General features: G+C 40.9%; 1 protein-coding gene across 1 annotated transcript; it reads right to left on the bottom strand.

The window, feature by feature from the left end:
- Positions 1 to 12,936: 12,936 nt before the first annotated feature.
- Positions 12,937 to 18,719, bottom strand: LOC149323710 (adenosine 5'-monophosphoramidase HINT1). The gene is made up of 3 exons (XM_089512154.1): positions 18,571 to 18,719; positions 15,522 to 15,626; positions 12,937 to 13,267 (listed from the first exon to the last, which is right to left on the bottom strand). The coding sequence occupies exons 1-3, from the start codon at positions 18,679 to 18,681 to the stop codon at positions 13,103 to 13,105; spliced, it is 381 nt and encodes a 126-aa protein (XP_089368280.1). The 5' UTR covers positions 18,682 to 18,719; the 3' UTR covers positions 12,937 to 13,102.
- Between the last annotated feature and the right edge of the window lie 1,100 nt (positions 18,720 to 19,819).

Below are 19,819 nucleotides of genomic sequence, written 5' to 3'. Positions count from 1 at the left end.
GTTGGATTGCAGTTTTCATTGTCCATTACTATTGATTATGTCCATCAAGCCTGATGGAAATTGCTGTACAATAACATCTGGAGAGCTGCATGTTTTCCAACCCTGTTTTAAGACATATAAGGTAGATATTTTGAAGTAGTGTTACCAGAGTGAAAACTGAAGAGGGTTCCTGTACATTTAATGGTTGTATAGAAGGAGCAATTTCAGCAGGTGATTTTTTTTCATCTGTGACAAGCCACACCTGCTGAAATTCCCTCTTCTACACAACCATTAAAGTAGCAAGAACACTCTCCCATTTTTACTCTGGCAACTCTGTTTTGAAGTGCTGAATGAGGTGAAATGATAGCTTTGTTTGTTTGTTTATATAGCACTGTAGATATTTGAAGGAATGTCATATTGATCATAGAATCATAGAATCATAGAATTGTACAGTTGGAAGAGACCACTAGGGCCATCCAGTCCAACCCCCTGCCATGCAGGAAATCCAAATCAAAGCAGAGCAAGCTTGTTTTCTGCTACTCCAGAGACCAGAGAATGGGGCAATGGTTTCAAGCTACAGGAAAAGAAATTCCACTTCAGCATTAGGCAGAGCTTCCTGATAGTAAGGGCTGTTTGGAAGTGGAATATACTCTCTCAGAGAGTGGTGAAGTCTCCTTCTTTGGAGGTCTTCAAACAGATATAGGATGGCTATCTTTCAGGAGTGCTTTGATTGAGAGTTCCTGCATGGCAGGGGGGGTTGGACTGGGTGACCCTCAGGGAGTCTTCCAACTCTGTTATTCTATGGCAGAGCCAACAGTGGTAGAAAATAAGAGCAAAAGGTGCTTGTAGTCAGCTCTGGTGTTTAACAAGGCCTCCTTCAGACCTGGGGGCAATAGAAAGATGGCTGAATGGACATTACACTTCTTAAAGTAGGAATTCAAAAAGTGTGACCCTAGGTAGCATGTGGGATGCTTTTGTATCCCTCAGCACCTCCAGAATCCCCCAACCAACCTTTTTCTCACCCAAACAACACTGAATTGCTACTTTTGTAAGCCGCTAACTGCTACAGTTTATCTTTTAAATAGGTTGCAACACCTCCAAGTACTGCTTAACATGATAAAATATACCCAACCAGAAGTGGACTTCCAGTCACTTTCAGCTTTTGTTTTATTTGTCAGTAGTCCCAGGACATATGCCTGGCCTTCAGACTTGCAGTTGCTCACCCATTCCATAGAAGTTGCTGGAGGAATTTTGACTAAAAGAAGGGGGGAATTCTGACCCTCAGCAATTTTTCCCAACCCTTATCTAGTGAATGCTAAAGAATAGCATCTTTCTATACTACAACAGCACTTGTCAAATGTCAAGGGTATTGAGAGTAGCCTTTTGCAGAGTTCCCCTCATCCACATTCAGAACAGCCACTGGATTTTGAATGGGTCATATTCATCATTTTATTCCCAGCAGCTCCAATTTATATGTTATTTCACTTACTTATCATAGTGAATAATAATAAATGTGTGGCACATAAGTGGATATTGGGTACTGCAAAATTATTTTATTTATTTGGTAAGTCCATAATTGTTCTGGCATATTAAGGACATTTTCTCTAATACATGGTTGTGTTAGTTGATTACCAAATGTTGTGTACAGAATATCCAGGAGCGGTTTAATCTCCATAGTGGCACAAGAGTATAACTGAACAGCAGGAAGTCAGTTAAGCCAAAAGCTCAGGATTCATTATAAAAAGCTTCTAAAACAGGTGAAATGGAGCAGGTCCTAATCTGGGCTATCCACCAAAACAGATTCAAGGATGATATGATGAGACAAATCTGTGCATATCAAAGCAGATTTATTCGTGTTTTATTAATGCAGCAAATATTTATGGCAGAAAAGCCCAGGTTATCACAGCTGGACCCCATAAACTGGGGAATGGGATAGTATCTTATGTGCCACTAAGTCCCAAAGGATGTGTGTACATCTACCACTTTTAGCTAAGTCAAATTCATGCTTTAGTCTACTGGAATGTCAGGCTGAATATTGATGAGGTGCAATAGCCACTCACGCCTCAACTATGATCTGGCAGGGATAGTCCCAATTAATCTTCTATTGTTGCACTTTTTCAATGGCTTTTTAAATGTCCCAGGCCCAATAGATGGACCAAAAGTGCTGCCTTTGGACCAATCTGGGGGCATGGCACTCAGATGATGTGCACCCCTGGATTGGACCAAAGCCGTGCCATGGCCATCTAAAGTGGCCCAAATCCAGCCACAAATGCTGGTGAAACGTCAGAAATAAACTCTGCTAGAACATGGCCACATAGCCCGAAACCCCCACAAAAAAACTATAAACTGAGGGCAGTTAGTCACAACAATGTACCAAGGGAAGTTAACACTTGCTCCATTTCTTCTGATGGCCTTTGGTCCTTGAAACTGCTCTTGCTGTTTTAAATGTTTTGACTTTAGAATATTTTTAAGGCATACCTTTACTTTGTTTTTAAAAGGTTTTACCTATGTATTGCTTAAAATGTTCTAATTCATTAAGTGTCATCTGTGGAGGCCTAGCAAGCTGAGAGATGATGTACAAGCACAATAAATAAGTGTTATTTAAAATACAGTACAACCAATACAATTTTGTCAGGGGTTATGTAAAATCTTTGGTCCCTCTTGCCCTATTTCCCCACCTAATTGCCAAAATTGAAACTATGTGGATATGCTCTGAGGCACACTTACAATGCCATCCTGTTACGTGCCTGCAAAAGTTAGCCCCAATAAATTCAGTGGGACTTAATCCCAAATAAATATGTAAAGGAATGGAACCCTAATTGTGTGCTGGCAAGCACCCAGTATCAGCAACTTGAAGTAGATAGTTGGTAGAATAATAATTCTAAAAGGTCCAATTAAATAAGTGCATCTAGACAGGTTTGTGCCAGTCTCCCAAGGGTAGTACAAAGTCCTCAGAAATGCTGCTATACTTCCAGAGTGTATCAGGAATCAGCTTAAGAAGGCACAGCAAAAAATTCCAATTAGTCATTTTTATGCAAGCAGTCACTGGTTACATGCCCACAGAGTGCTATTGTTGATATAATAAGTACCAAAACTTACAGTTATTCAGATTGTAAGTTGAATCTGTTAGGCTGTCATTTTTGATTCCATAAGGGCTCTGATTTTGATCCAACAAACTAACTATGGCTGCATCTGCACTGCAGTTTGACACCGCTTTAACAAGCCATGGCTCAATGCTATGGAATTCGAGGCTTTGTAGTTTGGTGAGACATAGAGCCTTCTCTGTCAGAGGGCTGTAGTGCCAAAACAAACTACAATTCATAGAATTCTACAGCATTAACGATGGCAGTTAAAGTGATATCAAAGTGGATTATTTCTGAAGTGCGGATGTAGCCTATATAAAAATTAGAGATACAGTTGACCTAGATATCCATGGACTTGCCATCCACGGATTCAAGCATCTGCAGATGGCAAACCCACGTTGTCCCAAGTGGTGGCAAGTGCACATGGCCATGCTGCCAATAGGGACAATGGAAGCTTACCTGATGTCCCTTTGTCCCTAAATGGTGGCACGGCCACATATATGTGCCACCACTGGGGACAACAGGGCTTGAGCATCCACGGATTTTTGTATCCGCAGGGGAGTCCAGCATGCGAACACTGAAGTCCCCCTATACTTTGAAATCTGATAATACCAGGAAACTTCTGTTTAAATAACTTGTAACACAACTTCAGAATTACAAATTGTTATAGGTCATAGGGTATAGTAGTAATCTACATGATTGTTGTAATAGGATTAAATGAGAAAACATGATGATCCCATTCTATGCAAAGTTTCTGCCACAAGGAGTAAATAATGACTGTTTATCCTGACACATTATTTTCCTTATCTATCATGCATTTAGCATATTTTATTTTATCACTGGTCACTGGAAAGCCAACTTGGGTTTAACTTATAATTCTGATTTTTGAAGCATGTCTCTGAAGAAATTGAACCTGCCTGATGTAGTAGTTTGACCACAACTTTAGAGACCAGAGTTTGAGTCCCCACTCAGCCATGGAAACTCAGGAAGTGACCGTGGACAAGTAATACACTTTCAGCCTCAGAGGAAGGCAAAGACAAACCTCCCCTGAACAAATCTTACCAAGAAACCCCATGATAGGTTAGGGTCACCATAAATTGGAAACAACTGGAAGGCACACAAAAAGGGCAGATTAAAGGCCTGATATTTCGACAGCAACTGTGGCTGGCATCTTCAGCGAATGTTGGCATGGAAGAGAGTGGGGTATATTAACTGTTGGTTGAAAAGAAGTGATTTGCATGTTAATCTGTGTATTGTTCTGTTGCTGAATGGCAAGGCCTCAGGGTGTCTACTTAATTAATGAATCATTGGCGCGTTACAGACGGCCCAGAAGGGGCTGTCTCGCGCCGCCGCTGGTTGCAGCGTCCGGGAACCGCAGCAGCCAAACGGCGCAGTTCCCAGATGCTGCCAAGAAGGAGCGCGAAAATCACGCTCCTTCTTGCTCCCTGGAAGAGATGCCACGAGGCACTAGTCGCGCACTCGCGGTGTCATTTCCGGGGCGCGACATGCAGACGTAGAGCGTCCGTTATGTCAAGATGGCGGCAGCCATGTGGAACGGCCGCCACCATTTGTTACGGACTCAGTCCGTGCTAGGGTTAGGGGCCTCTGGAAGAGACGCCCCTTTCTAACCCTAGCACGGACTGAGTCCGTCCTAGGGTGCCCGTTTATAACGGGCCTAAGTCTGCTGGGAAACCTCTCTCACCCTGGGTGGTTTTCATTTGCATTTGCTGGGTCCTGAAAAACACCAAAATCAAAACCCAGCAAGTGCAAATTAAAGCCACCCAGGGTGAGGGAGGTTTCCCAGCAGACAATCGAGCATTAATTAAATAGATACCCTGAGACCTTGCCATTCAACCACAGAACAATACACAGATTAACATGCAAATCGCCTCCTCTCAACCAACATTTTATACACACACACACACACACCCCACTTTCTTTCATGCCAGCATTCTCTGAAGATGCCAGCCACAGCTGCTGATGAAATGTCAGGAATAAACTCTTCTAGAACACAGCCTCATAGCCTGAAAAACCCACAAAAAAACTATAATTAATTAATGTCCTTTCAACCCGCCAATAACTGAAACCCCAAAGGAGCCAATCATCCTTAATAGCCATTTCACATTATACAAAAGATGTCTGTGGACCTTCTTGTTTTCTCTGTAAGCAGTGAGAACATCATTCCTGTAATATTTGATGGAAGCTCCAAGGCTTTTGATGTACAAGGGCTCTGCCCCATTTTACAGACTTTCCAGAAGGACTCGTCTTTTATTTGTAATCTCCCCCTCCCGGTTTCCTACTGTTTCTTCAGTCTTTTTTCTTTCTTTCTGCAAAATAATCCATTAAGATGGTACAGAACAAGATTAAAAGACAGAACAGCACAATGTTCTTCGATTGGTCATGTTCCCAAGATTTGTCTGAAGCACCTGTAAACTGATAGCAAAACCACAAAAGATACGTACAGGAGCACATAAGCAAAGCCACAAACAAACAAAACCAGTAACCTGTTTTTTTCTGTAACCATGTGAAGTGTCCTCAGTGAGAAGACTTGCTCTTCTCATATGGTCTTTTTTCAGTCTGCCCTGTTAAGTTAACATATCCATAGAGATTTCGAGAGACAAAGATAGCCAAAGAATTACTGTCAGTAGTCTCATTCTGCCCTCATGTGGTCAACTTTGAAAAAGAACAATCAAGCAACAAAAAGTACTTCCAAATAAATTAGGTCAAGACAATGGAAAGGCAAATGAAAGATCAAACCATATTTTCTTGTATAGAAATACAAAAGGAACTTGAATAAATCTGAAGGACTGGCAAAGTGCAGAGGAACAACTTTTCCATTTGACCAACAATCTGTTAATATAATATAAAAACACTTATATTGGTTTTAAAAATCAAATAAACTACAATTGGATATCGTTCTACTCCCTAGCTAGAATAACTCTTATGCTAGATGCAATGGCATAAGTGTGTGCTTGGCACTACTATGGCAAAGATACAAACCTAAATCCAGCTGCTTTATTGAACTAGAGTAAACTGATTGCTTTGGTTGGTGAATGTTAGGCCAATACTTACGTAAATCCAATTGATTCACATAAGTAGAGTTACTCTAGGTGTGACTAAAAATTGAATTTAAGCCAGGAATACGAATTGTACAACCCTCCAGATGTTATTGAATGCTACAATGAAAGAAGCTTATGAAAACAAAAGTTTATGGTATTAAGAGTAAACTGTAAACAGTATAATACTGTATGTTTTATGGTATACAACGTACAGTACCAAATGACACATATGAGTATGAACTCTACCCTGGATCTCACATTTTTACAACTGACATCAATGTGTTCATGTTTCTACCCATATAAAGTGAAAACCCATTTGTTTTGCCTAAGGATGGTGTTGGTTTGAGTAACAGCTGGATTTTATTTTTTAAAATATTGGGGACAGTAAGGGATGAAACATAGCTTTTGTTTCCAGTAACTCTTGGGAGTCCCAGGGGCAACCTGAAACCATCCGAGTACCTGCTAACAGGGTAATTTAAATGTCAGTTGTAACCTCCATCCTGTCTTAAGAATCAGATCAGAGTAATAGCAATAGCAAGTAAATTTCTATACCACTTATCAGTGAACTAGCACTTCTTAAGCTGGGAGGCTGTTTTACTTAAATGAGATTTTTATAATGTCTTAGGGAGTGGAGAAGGACCTGTATTTTCAGATTTGTTACTTACAAAGTTTGTTGTCTTTGCCATTGTCTCTGCTGCCAAGGAAAGTCTATCTTCATCTGTTTCTCTGCTATAAAGGATTTTTGGTTTTCAAAATTGATGTGAGAGCTGGTCTGGGTTCTTTCTTTCTTTCTTTCTTTCTTTCTTTTGCCTTTGGGTGGCATTTTAAATTGCATGGAAATGATAAGGCCAGATAATGTTGGGAGTTTAACTCAACAGTTGTTAGTCCATTGCCATCTTGCCCTGCCAGCCTCTGAGACATATTAATCACAAGCAAAACACATTTCTCTTAATATCTCAGTTAAACTTGTGAGGCCTTTAGCAGACAGCCTTACATGCCAAGTTATCCCTTTTTATCTCCCAATAAACAAACAAAAATTGGAAGTGGGACTATCCAGTGTGATTTCCTTCTCCATTGAACATTTAGGCAGTGACTAAGCAGAAACAGCGAAAGGGATTGCGCCCTCCACTAATTTGTCTATTCCTTTCCAAAGGCATCTGGGATACTGCGAATTCAGTAGCAAGGAGTTCCATCTACTCACTATGTGGAAGAGGGTATTTTCTTTTCTGAAAGAATCTCAATTTCATTTAATGATCCTGAGTTGTCATCACATATGAAATTTTTATTTTTCTAATAAAAATATGTCATGTTAATCCTTCACTGAACTGTTTCTATTACAAATTTTCTGTGATCACAAGATGAAAATACTCCCAAACTGGTATTCTAGAAAATGGCCTGATTGATGTCAAACCAATTTGGAAACAGGTTTTTCAGGCTGTGTCCTGAGATTCAGAAATCCAAAGGTCCATGCCTGCCATGATCGCTGGAATTATTTTAAAAAAGACGAGTGTATTGCCCCTCCCACCTTCTTTATCAAAATTGGATGAAATTTGAGAGACAGTATCTCTTTAGGAAAAATTCCTTCTTGTTAAACCGCAGAAAAATAAGTGCAGATCTTTTTTTTTATTCCTGTTTTAAAAGTCAGAATAACATTTTTTTTAAAGAAACACTTTCTATTTCTTGGCATAAATGAAAGACATTTGCAGGAACAGTTGGTTCTGCTGAGAGAATCAAGGCTGCTGTGTTTCAGATTAATTACCAATGAATATAGCATAATAAAGATCCTCACTGCGCTTCCTTCATTTCCACCTGTCCAGTCTATTTCAGTATGTAACCAAATGCACAAACAATTGTCTAGCACAGTGTTTCTCAGGCTTACTAATAGGTGAGACCAGCAATTTCCCCCCTAATGTGCCAGGGACTGGTACCACATTTGTGCCCATTGGCTGCAATTAATTCGCTCTTCCTGGAAACCTGACAGGGACTGGTGGTCAATGGATCTCAGTCTGGCATTGGTTCATGGACCACCACTTGGAATAGCACTGGCCAAGGATTCATTAGTGGACCCTTTAGAGCAGGGTAAGTTTTCTCTTATTAGACACCACCATAAACATGACTAATATGTTTATAGAAGTGATGCTTGGTATTACTGTACAATGCCATCTAAGATGGTGCCACCTGTTTAAAGCAGAACTAGACAAACCTGCCAAGCTGCCCCAATGCCACTGCTGCCACCACCACACTATTAGAATTCAGTAGTTCAGTGACAAAAAAAGCCACAATGTGCTTTAAAACAAAGTATATGGGAAACAAATAAAAATGGTTTTATCTGTGGTCCAGTGCCTTGGGAGCCTGGTGGGATGAGAAGCAATGCATAAATGCCTTAAACAGAGAAACAGGACCAACAAATTTATTTGAAAGCAAACTGCATGTGGGGGAAAATTGGCTCTTTTTTTCCAACCACCAGATGTGCACAGCAACAAATTTAACCAGGGGAGTAGATGCGTGGGCGGACCATCTTTTGCTCACTGCTGCTTTAATGAACATGAGTGGAAAAGGCTAGAAACCCATCCCATGAACTTTATATTGTGGGAAAGGGTGTCATGGAAACTAGGGTATTTCAGTCATTCTGTCTATACTGCAGACAAGGAAATATTGGCCTAACTTAGAGGTCTGGTCTCAGAATCGCCATGCTAACAATTGCAGATATAAGCAAAATACAGAAAACAACTGTAGAGCAGTTTTGATTGGTTTGCCTGGTCCAAGCAATGCAACTCCATGTGGGATGGAGGAATACAGAGACACTTTCAATTGATCTCTTGGGTGGCAAGACAACAATTCATTTCCCCCCACATACTGTTGTTCCTTGTCTTACCTTTTCCTTGCACACTGTTCAACAAAGTGGCCAGTGACTTCTCTTGTTTATGACACAATTATTCACTTACATTTATGTCTCACCTTCTTAAATCCAATGAATTCAAAGTAACCTACATGGCTGTCTCCCTCTCCACTTTATTCTGACCTCATACATGTGATGTTCATCAGACTGAAGAGGGAACAAGGCAAAAGACCATGCAGTGGGTTTCGGTCAATCTTAGCAGAGATTTGAATGTGGATCACTTAAATCCACTCTTAACAATGTCAGGAGTGAGGAAACTTTTGCTCCCCTGGAGACCCACCAAAGATCGCATCATTTCTAGATGTGTGGCTCCCCCCCAAAAAACAACAACCTGGAAGTGAATCACTTACTTCCAGTTTCAGGAGGGGAAGGCTTAAAAACCCATTTCCGCAGTTAGTAAAGCAAAGCTCTGAGCTTCTGGAGGCTTCCAGGGCAGAATTGCCACATTCTGGCTCCCCCACCCCACCCCCCAAAAATCAGGTGGGGAGGTTCTGAGGGCTGTTAAAACTAGTGGGTGTGCAGATGGTCCACAGGGTTTCTATCCTTGCACTTCTCTACAGAAGCTAAACAGTTCAAGCATTGAATGGTTCTTCTTCAGCATGTGAGATAAAATCATAAGTCCCAAATATCCTCCAGCCATACTCTTACCGCTAGATTTCAAGTCATTCCACACTCCCGTTCAAAATAAAATCCTGTCAATAAACCAGGGATAATATTTGGCAACATTAAAACAGCTTCAAAGAGATAGCACTGATCTATCACAGCAGAATCAGGAATCAGAATGTAGCAGAATACAGAAAAATTAAAATTGTGACCTTGGCCATAAAACTTCAAAGAGCCATGAACAGTAATACAAGCCTTTCAAGTGGCTGGTCTGTTGTACTGAAGTGTGAAAGTGGATCCTACTCAAACAACTATGGGTCACTGTGCTTAAACACCTGGTTTTAGTATTGTTCTGTCAGCCCTTGGTATCCACTGGGGTTTGGTTCCAGGACCCCCTATGGATACCAAAATCCATGTATGCTCAAGTCCCATTCTGTTGTCCCATTTTGTTATGTGCCTTCAAGTCATTCCTGACTTATGGTGACCCTAAGGCAAACTTATAATTGGATTTACTTGGCAAAATTTGTTCAAAGGTGGTTGGCCATTGCCATCCCCTGAGGCTGAGGCTACAATTTGCCCAAATTCACCCATTGGGTTTCATGGCCAAGCTGGGAATCGAACCCTGGTGTTCAAAGTTGTAGGCTAACACTCAAACCATTATATACAATGGGGTAGAAAATGGCACCCCCTATATAAAATGGCAAAATCAAGTTTTGCTTTTGGGATTTTATTTTTTAAAAGAAAAATTTTAAGCCATGGACAACTGAGTTCATGGATGCAGAATTCATGAATACAGCAGGCTGACTGTACTTCATTGGTGCACATAAAACAGTGGGTTGATATCCATAAGAATTCATGCTAAAATTAGTCTTAAAGCAGTTACTTAAAGCAGTTACTGGGTTCCTTCTCTAGCCTTCCCCACCCCCTTCAAGAATTGCATTTGTTGGGTTTTTCACTTCTCTTGGCTGCTGGAAAATGTTATTACTTTGGTCCCAGGGCTATGCACAGAGGTTATTTTCTTAAACAGAAAGATATTGTAGCCTGAGGCTGAGAAGACTTGCTCTCAAATACTACATGTAGAAACTACCTTCTAACTTTACCTTAAACTCTCTTCTTTCTACACTCTGAAGTTTCATCCATGACAGCTAGCCTGCAGCAGATTCACCTCCAAAGAATTGGGACAATAGCAGGCAAGCTTATCTACCCAGGCATAAAGACAACTGATTATTAAGCAAATCTGGAATCTCTAGATCAAACAGTACCTCTGCTCAATTGAACACAAGGAAACCGCCATAGGCACACTCAAGATCACCATTCCATTTCGGACTGGGTATAGCACATACATAGAGGGTTGCTACACACAAGGCTTCCTCCAGATCCACCTGGCTATAAGCCCCATGATTTCCAGCCACACTGACTAAATAACACTTGATATTTGCAACTCTGGTTTGTGGAAGGATTCCTCAGACATTACAAAATGTCACCCATCAGGCACCCAAGCACTAAAATAGGAGTGGAAGAACTGTGGCACTCTATATTTGTATCATAGTTCCCATAATCACTCAGCATTGGACTGTTTGGGACTATCTGACCAAAACTATCTGCCTAACACATTTCTCACTAAGCAAATACTTTGAGTCAACCTGGATCTAAATATCCTAAAGCCGTGGTGGCAAACCTATGGCACGCATGCCCTATCCAGCATGGGAAGCAATTTCTCAGGGCATGCAGAGAGATGGGGGGGTGGGGGAGAGGAGGGACAGGTGAGAGCCTGTTCCCCCCTCTTCCCCCGCCCTCTCAGGCATTCAGCTTTCTCCGGGGAAGTCCCACCACCAAAAAGCAGAATTTCCACCCCCAGAAGGCAGAGGTCTCACCCCCAAAAGTCCCCTCCCAGAAGTCCCCCCCCCGCACCAGGTAACACCCCATGCGGGAAGACCTTTGAGTTTGGGCACTTGGTCTCTAAATGGTTCGCCATCACTGCCCTAAAGGCAGCAGATCCCACCTGATCTTGGCAGCTAAGCAGGCTCAGCTGTGTTCAGTACCTGAATGAGAAAGTGCCTACAAATACCAGTTGTATGCTATATTTCAGAAGAACAAACAGGCAAAACCACCTCCAAGTATTCCTTTCCTAAGAAGATCCTATAGAATTCATGGGGTCGCTATAAGTCAACAGGCAACTTGAAGACACATGCACACACTCTCATATGTAGCAGTTTAGCATCAGAAGAAACTAATGCACTATCAGCAAAAAAGAGGAAACAACAGAGTAAGCATTTTTAATGTAATTGAACGTATCAAATAGCTATGATTCCTATTTTTTAACTATCTAACAAATCCTATCAAAATTAGTAAAGCTAAATTATCATCCCACCTGCTTGGGTTTATGTCATTCCACAAGGGCTATGTTTTATCAGATTTGTCTGATATATTTCTAAGACTTTCCCAACCCTATCAATTCATTTTTTGTGTTGCAGCAACCAAGGAAACATTAAGGAACCTTTGCCCCAGCTGTTACCGAGTATGTTCCTTAGTCCAGGGGGAAAAAAGCTACTGAATGGATGCCTCTTACATATAGAGCTTCAGTTACATTACCACAGTCTACAAATAATGATGCCCATGCATTTCCAGCTCCTAGGACAGATGGGTGGGAAGACGCTACCATGCTCATGCCCTCTTTGTGGGTCTTCCATACCACCTTGGGAACCATATATTTAACAAAACTTTCACCTGCACAGCACTGCACAGCAATTCCCAGCCAACAGTGAAACTGCTGATCAGAAAAGACCAAGGCTGCATCCACACTGCAGAAATAATCCAGATTGACACCACTTTAACTGCCATGGCTCAGTGCTACAGAATTTTGGGAACTGTGGTTTTAGGAGACACTTAGCCTTCTCTGTCAGAGGGCTCTGGTGCCACAAGAAACTACAATTCTCAGAATACCTTAGGATAGAGACATTGCAATTAAAGAGGAGTCAACCTGGTTTGTTTCTGCAGTGAGAATGCAGCCTATGATTCCAACTTTGGGATCAGAATCCAAGCCCTTTTCCATTCACATTCATTCCCTGAGCAAGTCAGTATAATTACCATCTCATCTGTAAAATGTAAACATCCACACATTTCACAAGTGTGTTGTGAAGAAAGAAAAATAGATACACTAAACTGAAAAATGGCTGGATACAAGAAAATAAAAAGTAAGAATCCTATGTGTGCCAGCTTGAATTCCAAGGACAAAAAAAAGGGCAACAAATAATATATTAAAGCTCTGTAGAACCACCAATACCCATTTCAAAAGAAGACCACAAAAAGATGATTCAACATGCTTGTAACTTTATTAACATGGATTGAACAAACTCTTTATTCTCCTCAAGAAAGGTTAAATGGCTGAAGGTTATTGACAGTGGTTGCATTCTTCAAGACAGGTATTCACTAAATTCAAGAGATGGTTTGAGGACAATATTCTCCCTTTCCCCTAGTTCTTAGCCTGGGGGCCAACCCAGCTGACGGCCGCCAAGGACATGGAGGTGTACATGGTATACAGACTGACCACCATCTGGACCTTCATTTATCACCATTCGGAACCCCCTGGTCAAACCCAAATCAGCTGCACATTTCTTGCCCACAATGATTAAGTGTCCAAGAAGCTGAAAAAGAATAGAGAAGCCACTTCATTCCACAGTCATTAAAGCAGCATGCAAGATTTTAGTGACCAAAGCAAAAGCAATTTGTGTAAATAAAGCAGCATAAGTTGCATATCCAATGGGTCTTAAGCAGTGTCCAAAACAGGATGTGATGTATGAGCTTCAGTTTGATCCAGCAGGTCTTACTGCTTTTATATGTCTATAATACTGCTTGAGGAACATCTAAATCATGCCCCATCCACCAACTCCTTTATTTCTCAAATGAATGAAGAAAAGTTTCAATTCATATATAGGGCCAGATTTTGCAGATTCTTACTTCATTTTTCAAGAATTTGAGGGTATTCTCTGTGCTCCTAGTCAAATTACGAAGCCGTTATGCATTCAATAACTATGTTACATCAATGTGCTTTCCTTTCTTTTCTTTTTTTAAAAATCACATCATTTTCTGCTATTTTGGTTACAAAAGAGCCACAATTATTTCTCAGAACACCCAAGTACTGGGGAAATGTGTTCCATCCAAATGCTCCTCTGCTCTGCTTCATTCTTGGAGCTGGAATGTAAACTTGAGCTTTACTGATCCTTCTTGTTACTGCTGGGGATTTTAATAAGAACTTCCACATTTGTCATCCCCTGATAATTTTGGATAATAATAATAATACAGACCTTTGGAAATTACCCTTAAAATTAATTAGTTATAGTTACCATTCCAGGCCTTACCCCAGCATCTATTGTAACTTTGTTAAAAACAGCCCTTTGCATCCTTATTACATTGCAGTCATAACGTTATGCCAGGGTTGGCTAATGTACACGTCACCATGGGAATAACAATCATTTCTGGTCACTTCCAGTTTTAAAGTTACTTTTCTCACAGCTACTCTAAGCGGGATGGGAGCTCTCCTGGCACTCGACTGTATTCTTCAGAGATTCAGCACTGGGGGAACTCTCATAGAACATGGCACAGCTGTGGAAGGAACTGGCCCTATGTCAACGGATCCACTGTCTGCCTCAAGTACTGATTATAGGCAAGTTATTATTTGGTTACTTCTAAGATCTGCACGTAAACTTTATTCAGATTTACATAGTTCTGATTCATCCCACTAAGGAATTAAGCAAAGTTGATAATCTAGAATTATCATTTGCTAACTTTAAAAGACTCCATATGACTGTGCTCTAGTAATGCTTTGTATTAATGCTACTGTTATATCATGGTCCCACATACAAACAATTACAGTTTAAGTATCTCTTATCTGAAATTCTGAAATCCAGAATACTCCAAAATGCAAAATTGTCCACACTGGTGGCTGAGATAGTGACACCTTTGCTTTCTGGTGGTTCAATGTACACAAATTTTGTTTCATGCAAAAGAGTATTTTAAAGATTGTGTATAAATTTACCTTCAAGCTAAGTGCATGAGGTGTATATGAAACATAAGTGAATTTCATTTTAGACTTGGATTCCATCTCCAAGATAATGAATTATGTATAAACACATCTTCCAAAATATTCCAAAATAAAAATAAATAAATAGATAGATAGATAGATAGATAGATAGATAGATAGATAGATAAATAAACCCCAAATCCAAACCATTGGTCTCAACCATTTCAGATAAGGGAGACTCAACTTGTAGTTGTTTCTGAGCCTTGGGCTAGTGACAGCAAAGAGTAATCACTTGAGCTACACACAATTTCATATAGTTATGCATCAATCATTGCGAAAAGCAACTTAGTGTTTCTGACTGGCTACTTCCAAATTTGTAAAATAAAATATTTTGTACTCCAAGTTTGTTTATACTTTTGTTCCTGGGCCATGTAATATACATTTTAATAGAAAACACCGATTTCAAAGACAATTTAAGATCAACTTCATGTGCTTATGACCATTGTATCACTTACTGAGACAAACCATGATTTATTTGGTTTATCCCACCTTTCCAGAAATGTACAGAATCATTGTATGACTTCAAACAACAGAAGTTTCAACTGAGGAACATTCAGGGGAAACCAAGTACTTTTGCATCAGGCAGCTGTCATTTCATGTTACTTGATTTATGACAGCACTGCATATTACGCCATTAAAATTGTACTAGTCACTATTTCCAAGAGAGAAACGCCCCTCAAAACTCTGGCATTTTTAAAAAAAACAAGACAAAGGGGAAAGATCAAAACGGGTCTGAGGCAGACCAAAAAATCAATTTAACACCTATGTGAAAAACTTGGAAAGAAGTGGTTAGCTGTAGAATTTATCCTCATACTTACAGCTTCATCAGAATCTTGTACTTGAGAGAGCTGAGCAATAGGTTTCTTAGGGACCACTAGGAAATGTGTTGGAGCTTGTGGAGAAATGTCATGGAACGCAAGGCACTGAAAAGAGGGAAAAGTCACTATTTTTTAGTAAATTCTTCTAAACACCAACAATAACATTCATTTTTAAACTCCAAATTAAAAACATTTTCCTGGAAACTCTGTATAAAATTAGGATGAGCATGTTTTGTCCCTCTAGATGTCATTGAACTGCAACTCCCATCAGTCCAGGCTACCGTAGCCATGATGGAGGATGATAGAAGTTACAGCACAACGTCACTTAGAGGCTCTCATGTTGCCCACTTATTGTACAAAGAATTCCTGGAACTCACTGTGTGAGCAATAGTGATGGTCTCTCGAAACAAATTTATTAATTCAAACAAAACTATTTTATAGGATAAGGATTTACAGGCCAATTTAAATCAAAAAGAAATTATTAAACTGAAGTCTATTAAACCACTCTTTAAAATAATCCGTTACAATGATATCCCTTCTCATAACAGGCAGCAGAAGCCAACAAAACTGTTGCCAAAATGGGGACACTAAGAAGAAGAAAAAGCTTGAAAGAAGAAACCTTCAGGTTTGCCAGTTATAGCCAAAAAATGCAACATCCCACTAGGAATGTTGGTCTGTCATTTTTCCAACGTCCCAGAATTACAAATCAGTTGGTTCTTATTTTACAGTTGCCAGCTTGTTTGAAAATGACAAGCGAAGAGTATAATTCAGACATAACCTAAGCCTTTATCTGTGTTTTATGGTTTATTTAACTGCTTCCCCAGGTGAGAGGTGGAAAGTGGGAGTAATCAAGTAGCATGAGCCATATTATAAATCAATATTCTCCCCTGTTAACTGCTGTATATAAACTTGCCCACTTCCATCCTATGCAGGGATAGATGTATAGTTGCTGTAACGATGACTAAGTCTGCAATCCTGTACCTACTTTCCTGGGAGTAAGCCCCATCAGACTTGTGTCAGGCCTACTTCTGGAAGAGGGATCTATAGGACTGCACTGTTATTTCTACTGGAAGGAGAAGGCTTCAGTACCGTAGCAAAACCAGAACCCATATGTAAGGTTCAAACATAGAACAGAGTTAGCAACATAACCTCGAGTTCCAGAAATACTACAGGCTACTTCAGTATCTGATTTCTAGTTTACCACATAGTTACTTATTACATCCAGCTGACAAGAATTAGTGAATCTTTATTTTAATACCAATCAAGAGTAATTTCATAATTAGACAGGAAAATCTCTTCCATTTATCTAGCAAATAAATAAATAAACCATTTGACATGCAAATATTAGAGAAGGCTTCAAAAAACCATCAGTTCATTCACTCCCTATTACCACTTCTACTACGCTTTTTATACTTTACTCCAGTGGTTCCCAAACATTGGTCCTCTAGGTGATTTGGACTTCAACTCCCAAAAACCCCAGCAAGCTTAACCCATAGTCAAGGAGTCTGGGATCTGGAGTCCAAAAATCTGGAGGGCCAAAGATTGGAAACCACTGCTTGTTTACTTCTTTGTATGCAATCGTTGGTTCACACAAAATAGATATATTCTCTAGGAATAGTCAACTCATGTGCAGGTTGTATTCTGTACAAGTTGAACAGGAAAAAGATTAACTTTCACTCCTCACCCACTAACTTGGCTCTCAAACAAGATCCAAATGACTGAAAAAAGAAAGCGAAAGTAGTCTCATTTCCATCTTTTGTTCTGAAGCCATCTGGGACAATTAAGAGAAACGGGTTGAAAAGGGAGTGAACACAATCTCAACATTTTCTTCTATTACCACAAACCTGAATATTTCAATGCTTCAGGCAACTGAATAATGGTCTGAGCACAGTTATGTTTCACAACACCAGGAAGGCCACCTGACACTTAGAGTGTTAGGAAATAATGCACTTTAACTGCCAGGGCTCCATCCTACAGAAACCTGGGATTTATAGTTTTGAGGCACCAGTGCTCTTTAGCAGAGAAGGCCGAACACCTTGTAAAGCTACAAATCCCAAGTTTTCATAGGATGGAGCTACAGCACTTCAAGTGGTGTCAAACTGCAATATATTCACAATGTCGATACACCCTGAGGCCACACATCCTTCTTTATGGACTAGTCAAGGTTGAGTGCAAGGAGTGGAAAAGTTGCATTCTGTACTACAACTCCCAGAAGCCCCAAGTCATCATGCCCCCACCAAAAGGGGGGGGGGGCTATTTTGTTAAGATTTATCAGCCATCTTCCTCAATAAGTAGAACCTCCAAGTCCAGGGCCAATGTATCTCGCAATAACATTCAAGCAGGCATTTACTGTGCAACCATGGGAGGGCTTTTTTTTCATATGGAGTGCTTTCTGTGTGGGATGAGTATTGTGGTTTTATTGTGCTTTTAATGTTTATAATTATTGTATTTGAGGGATGTTTTATGGAAGCGATTATTGTATTTTATGGCTGTTTTTGCTATTATCCCCTTCGATCCTCTGGAGAAGCAGAATATAAATACATTTTATTATTATTGTTGTTGTTATTATTTCATTGCTGTTGTTTTGTTGTTGTTGTTTTATGCAATGGTTTAACTGTTTTATTGTGATGCATTTTTAAAGAGCTATTATTTGTGAGCCGCCTTGAGCCCCTTTCTGGGAGAAAGGCAGCATAGAAATTGAATAAGTAAATACTGTAAATGCCAAGCACTAGAAACGAGACATCGATGGGAATGGGCCACGAAAGCTCTCTCTGCAAACGGTGCCCTTTAAGAGATTTTGGACTACAGCTCCCAGAAGCCTCAGCCATGTTGGCCAATGCCTTGGGGTTCTGGGAGATGGAGTCCAAATGCCAAATGTTGAGACGAAAGGAGAGCGTTTGGACGGGGAAGACAAGAGAAGAGAAGGACGCGGAAAGCATAGAGGGAGGACGAGGTCTGAAAGTGAAGGCGGGAACGAGAAAGATTTTAATAGCACTAATAGGGACTGGAGCCCTCAGGGGACCTCAGCAGCCGCAGGGTCTCCCTTTACCTTCTCGTCCTCGAAGATGACTTTGGCGGGGATCTCCTTGCGGATGATCTTGCCGAAGATGGTGTCTCCGCCCGGCTGGGCCACCTGAGCCTTGCTGATCTCGTCGGCCATCTTGGCCTTGCTCTCCTTACCTAATGCGCATGCGCACCTCTGCCCGCCCAACGTTCCATATCTCTGTTCCCCGCCCCTCCCTCCCTCTCGACCAATAGCGAGCTAGAATGGGCCGTTCACTCCCGGTCTGAGTCTTATTGGCCCGCCCTGCTGTCCGTCATTCCCCTGCCAGTCAGGCTCCTGCAAAACTGCTCAATAGGCAGCCTTCAGTTGGTTAGAGAAGAGGGAAAGGTGGCTTCAGGCAAACTGGGCCCTTTAAGAGATTTTGGACTTCAGCTCCCAGAAGCCTCAGCCATGTTGGCCAATAGACTGAGATTCTGGGAGCTGAAGTCCAAAATCCCTTAAAGAGCATAGTTTGGGGACCACTGCCTGAAAGAGATTTTGGACTACAGCTCCCAGAAGCCTCAGTCGTGTTGGCTAATAGACTGGCATTCTGGGAGCTGAAGTCCAAAATCCCTTAATAAAGAGCACAGTTCGGGGACCACTGTTTTGCAGCAACATACAGAGTCACTGTACTGCGGTAGTAATGCGACGTCTCTGTCTGTCTTCGGGTTTCACTGAGGAATAATTCAATTTGACACCGCTTTAATTTCCGTGGCTCCATCCTACAGAGACCTGGGATTTGTAGATTTGTGGGACACCAGCCCTTTTTGGCAGAGAAGGGTACAGATCCCAGGATTCCATAGGATGGAGCTGCAGCACTTAAAGCGGTGTCAAAGTGCATTATGTCCACAGTGTGGATGCACCCTTGGAGGCAGAACAAGTTAGGTAAGGCGCCCCCTGTATATATTTCTATAGATGTCTATATTCTCGTTGTAAAAACCTCGAATTTACCAAGAAAGATGTCCTGTCAGGTCGCTAATCTTCAAAGTGAAAAGATAACTGTGCTATTGGAAATCTAAGAGAGCCGGCATGTGAGTGGAAATTACTGTGCTACACTCTTATAGTGCTGCTAATTGCTCTGGCTGCCTCCTCCTGTTGCATTCTGGGACTTGTAGTTTAGGAAGGGGTATTTTGAACATTCAGCCAGAGAGCTCCTAGGCCTCAGTGGACTACAAATCCCAGGATGGAACAGGAGGCAGCCAGAGCAGTAAATGTAGAATATCTGCGCTATAAAAGTGTCGTGTGATAATGTCTG

This window comes from Sceloporus occidentalis, unplaced genomic scaffold (genome assembly GCF_023333645.1).
Source record: "Sceloporus occidentalis isolate IW3139 unplaced genomic scaffold, rSceOcc1.0.p SCAF_1, whole genome shotgun sequence".
Taxonomy (NCBI): domain Eukaryota; kingdom Metazoa; phylum Chordata; class Lepidosauria; order Squamata; family Phrynosomatidae; genus Sceloporus; species Sceloporus occidentalis.
The sequence above is the reverse complement of the archived record's forward strand: the minus strand, read 5'-3'. Positions and strand labels throughout refer to the sequence as shown.

What these genes read in the sequence shown, in the direction of transcription:
- LOC149323710 (XM_089512154.1), bottom strand. Translation starts at nt 18,681, where the DNA reads ATGGCCGACGAGATCAGCAAGGCTCAGGTGGCCCAGCCGGGCGGAGAC. An exon ending in TCATCTTCGAGGACGAGAAG is followed by an intron (nt 15,627 to 18,570) that starts GTAAAGGGAGAC and finishes CCCTCTTTTCAG; the next exon opens with TGCCTTGCGTTCCATGACAT. An exon ending in TACAAGATTCTGATGAAGCT is followed by an intron (nt 13,268 to 15,521) that starts GTAAGTATGAGG and finishes ATTCTTTTTCAG; the next exon opens with CTTCTTGGACACTTAATCAT.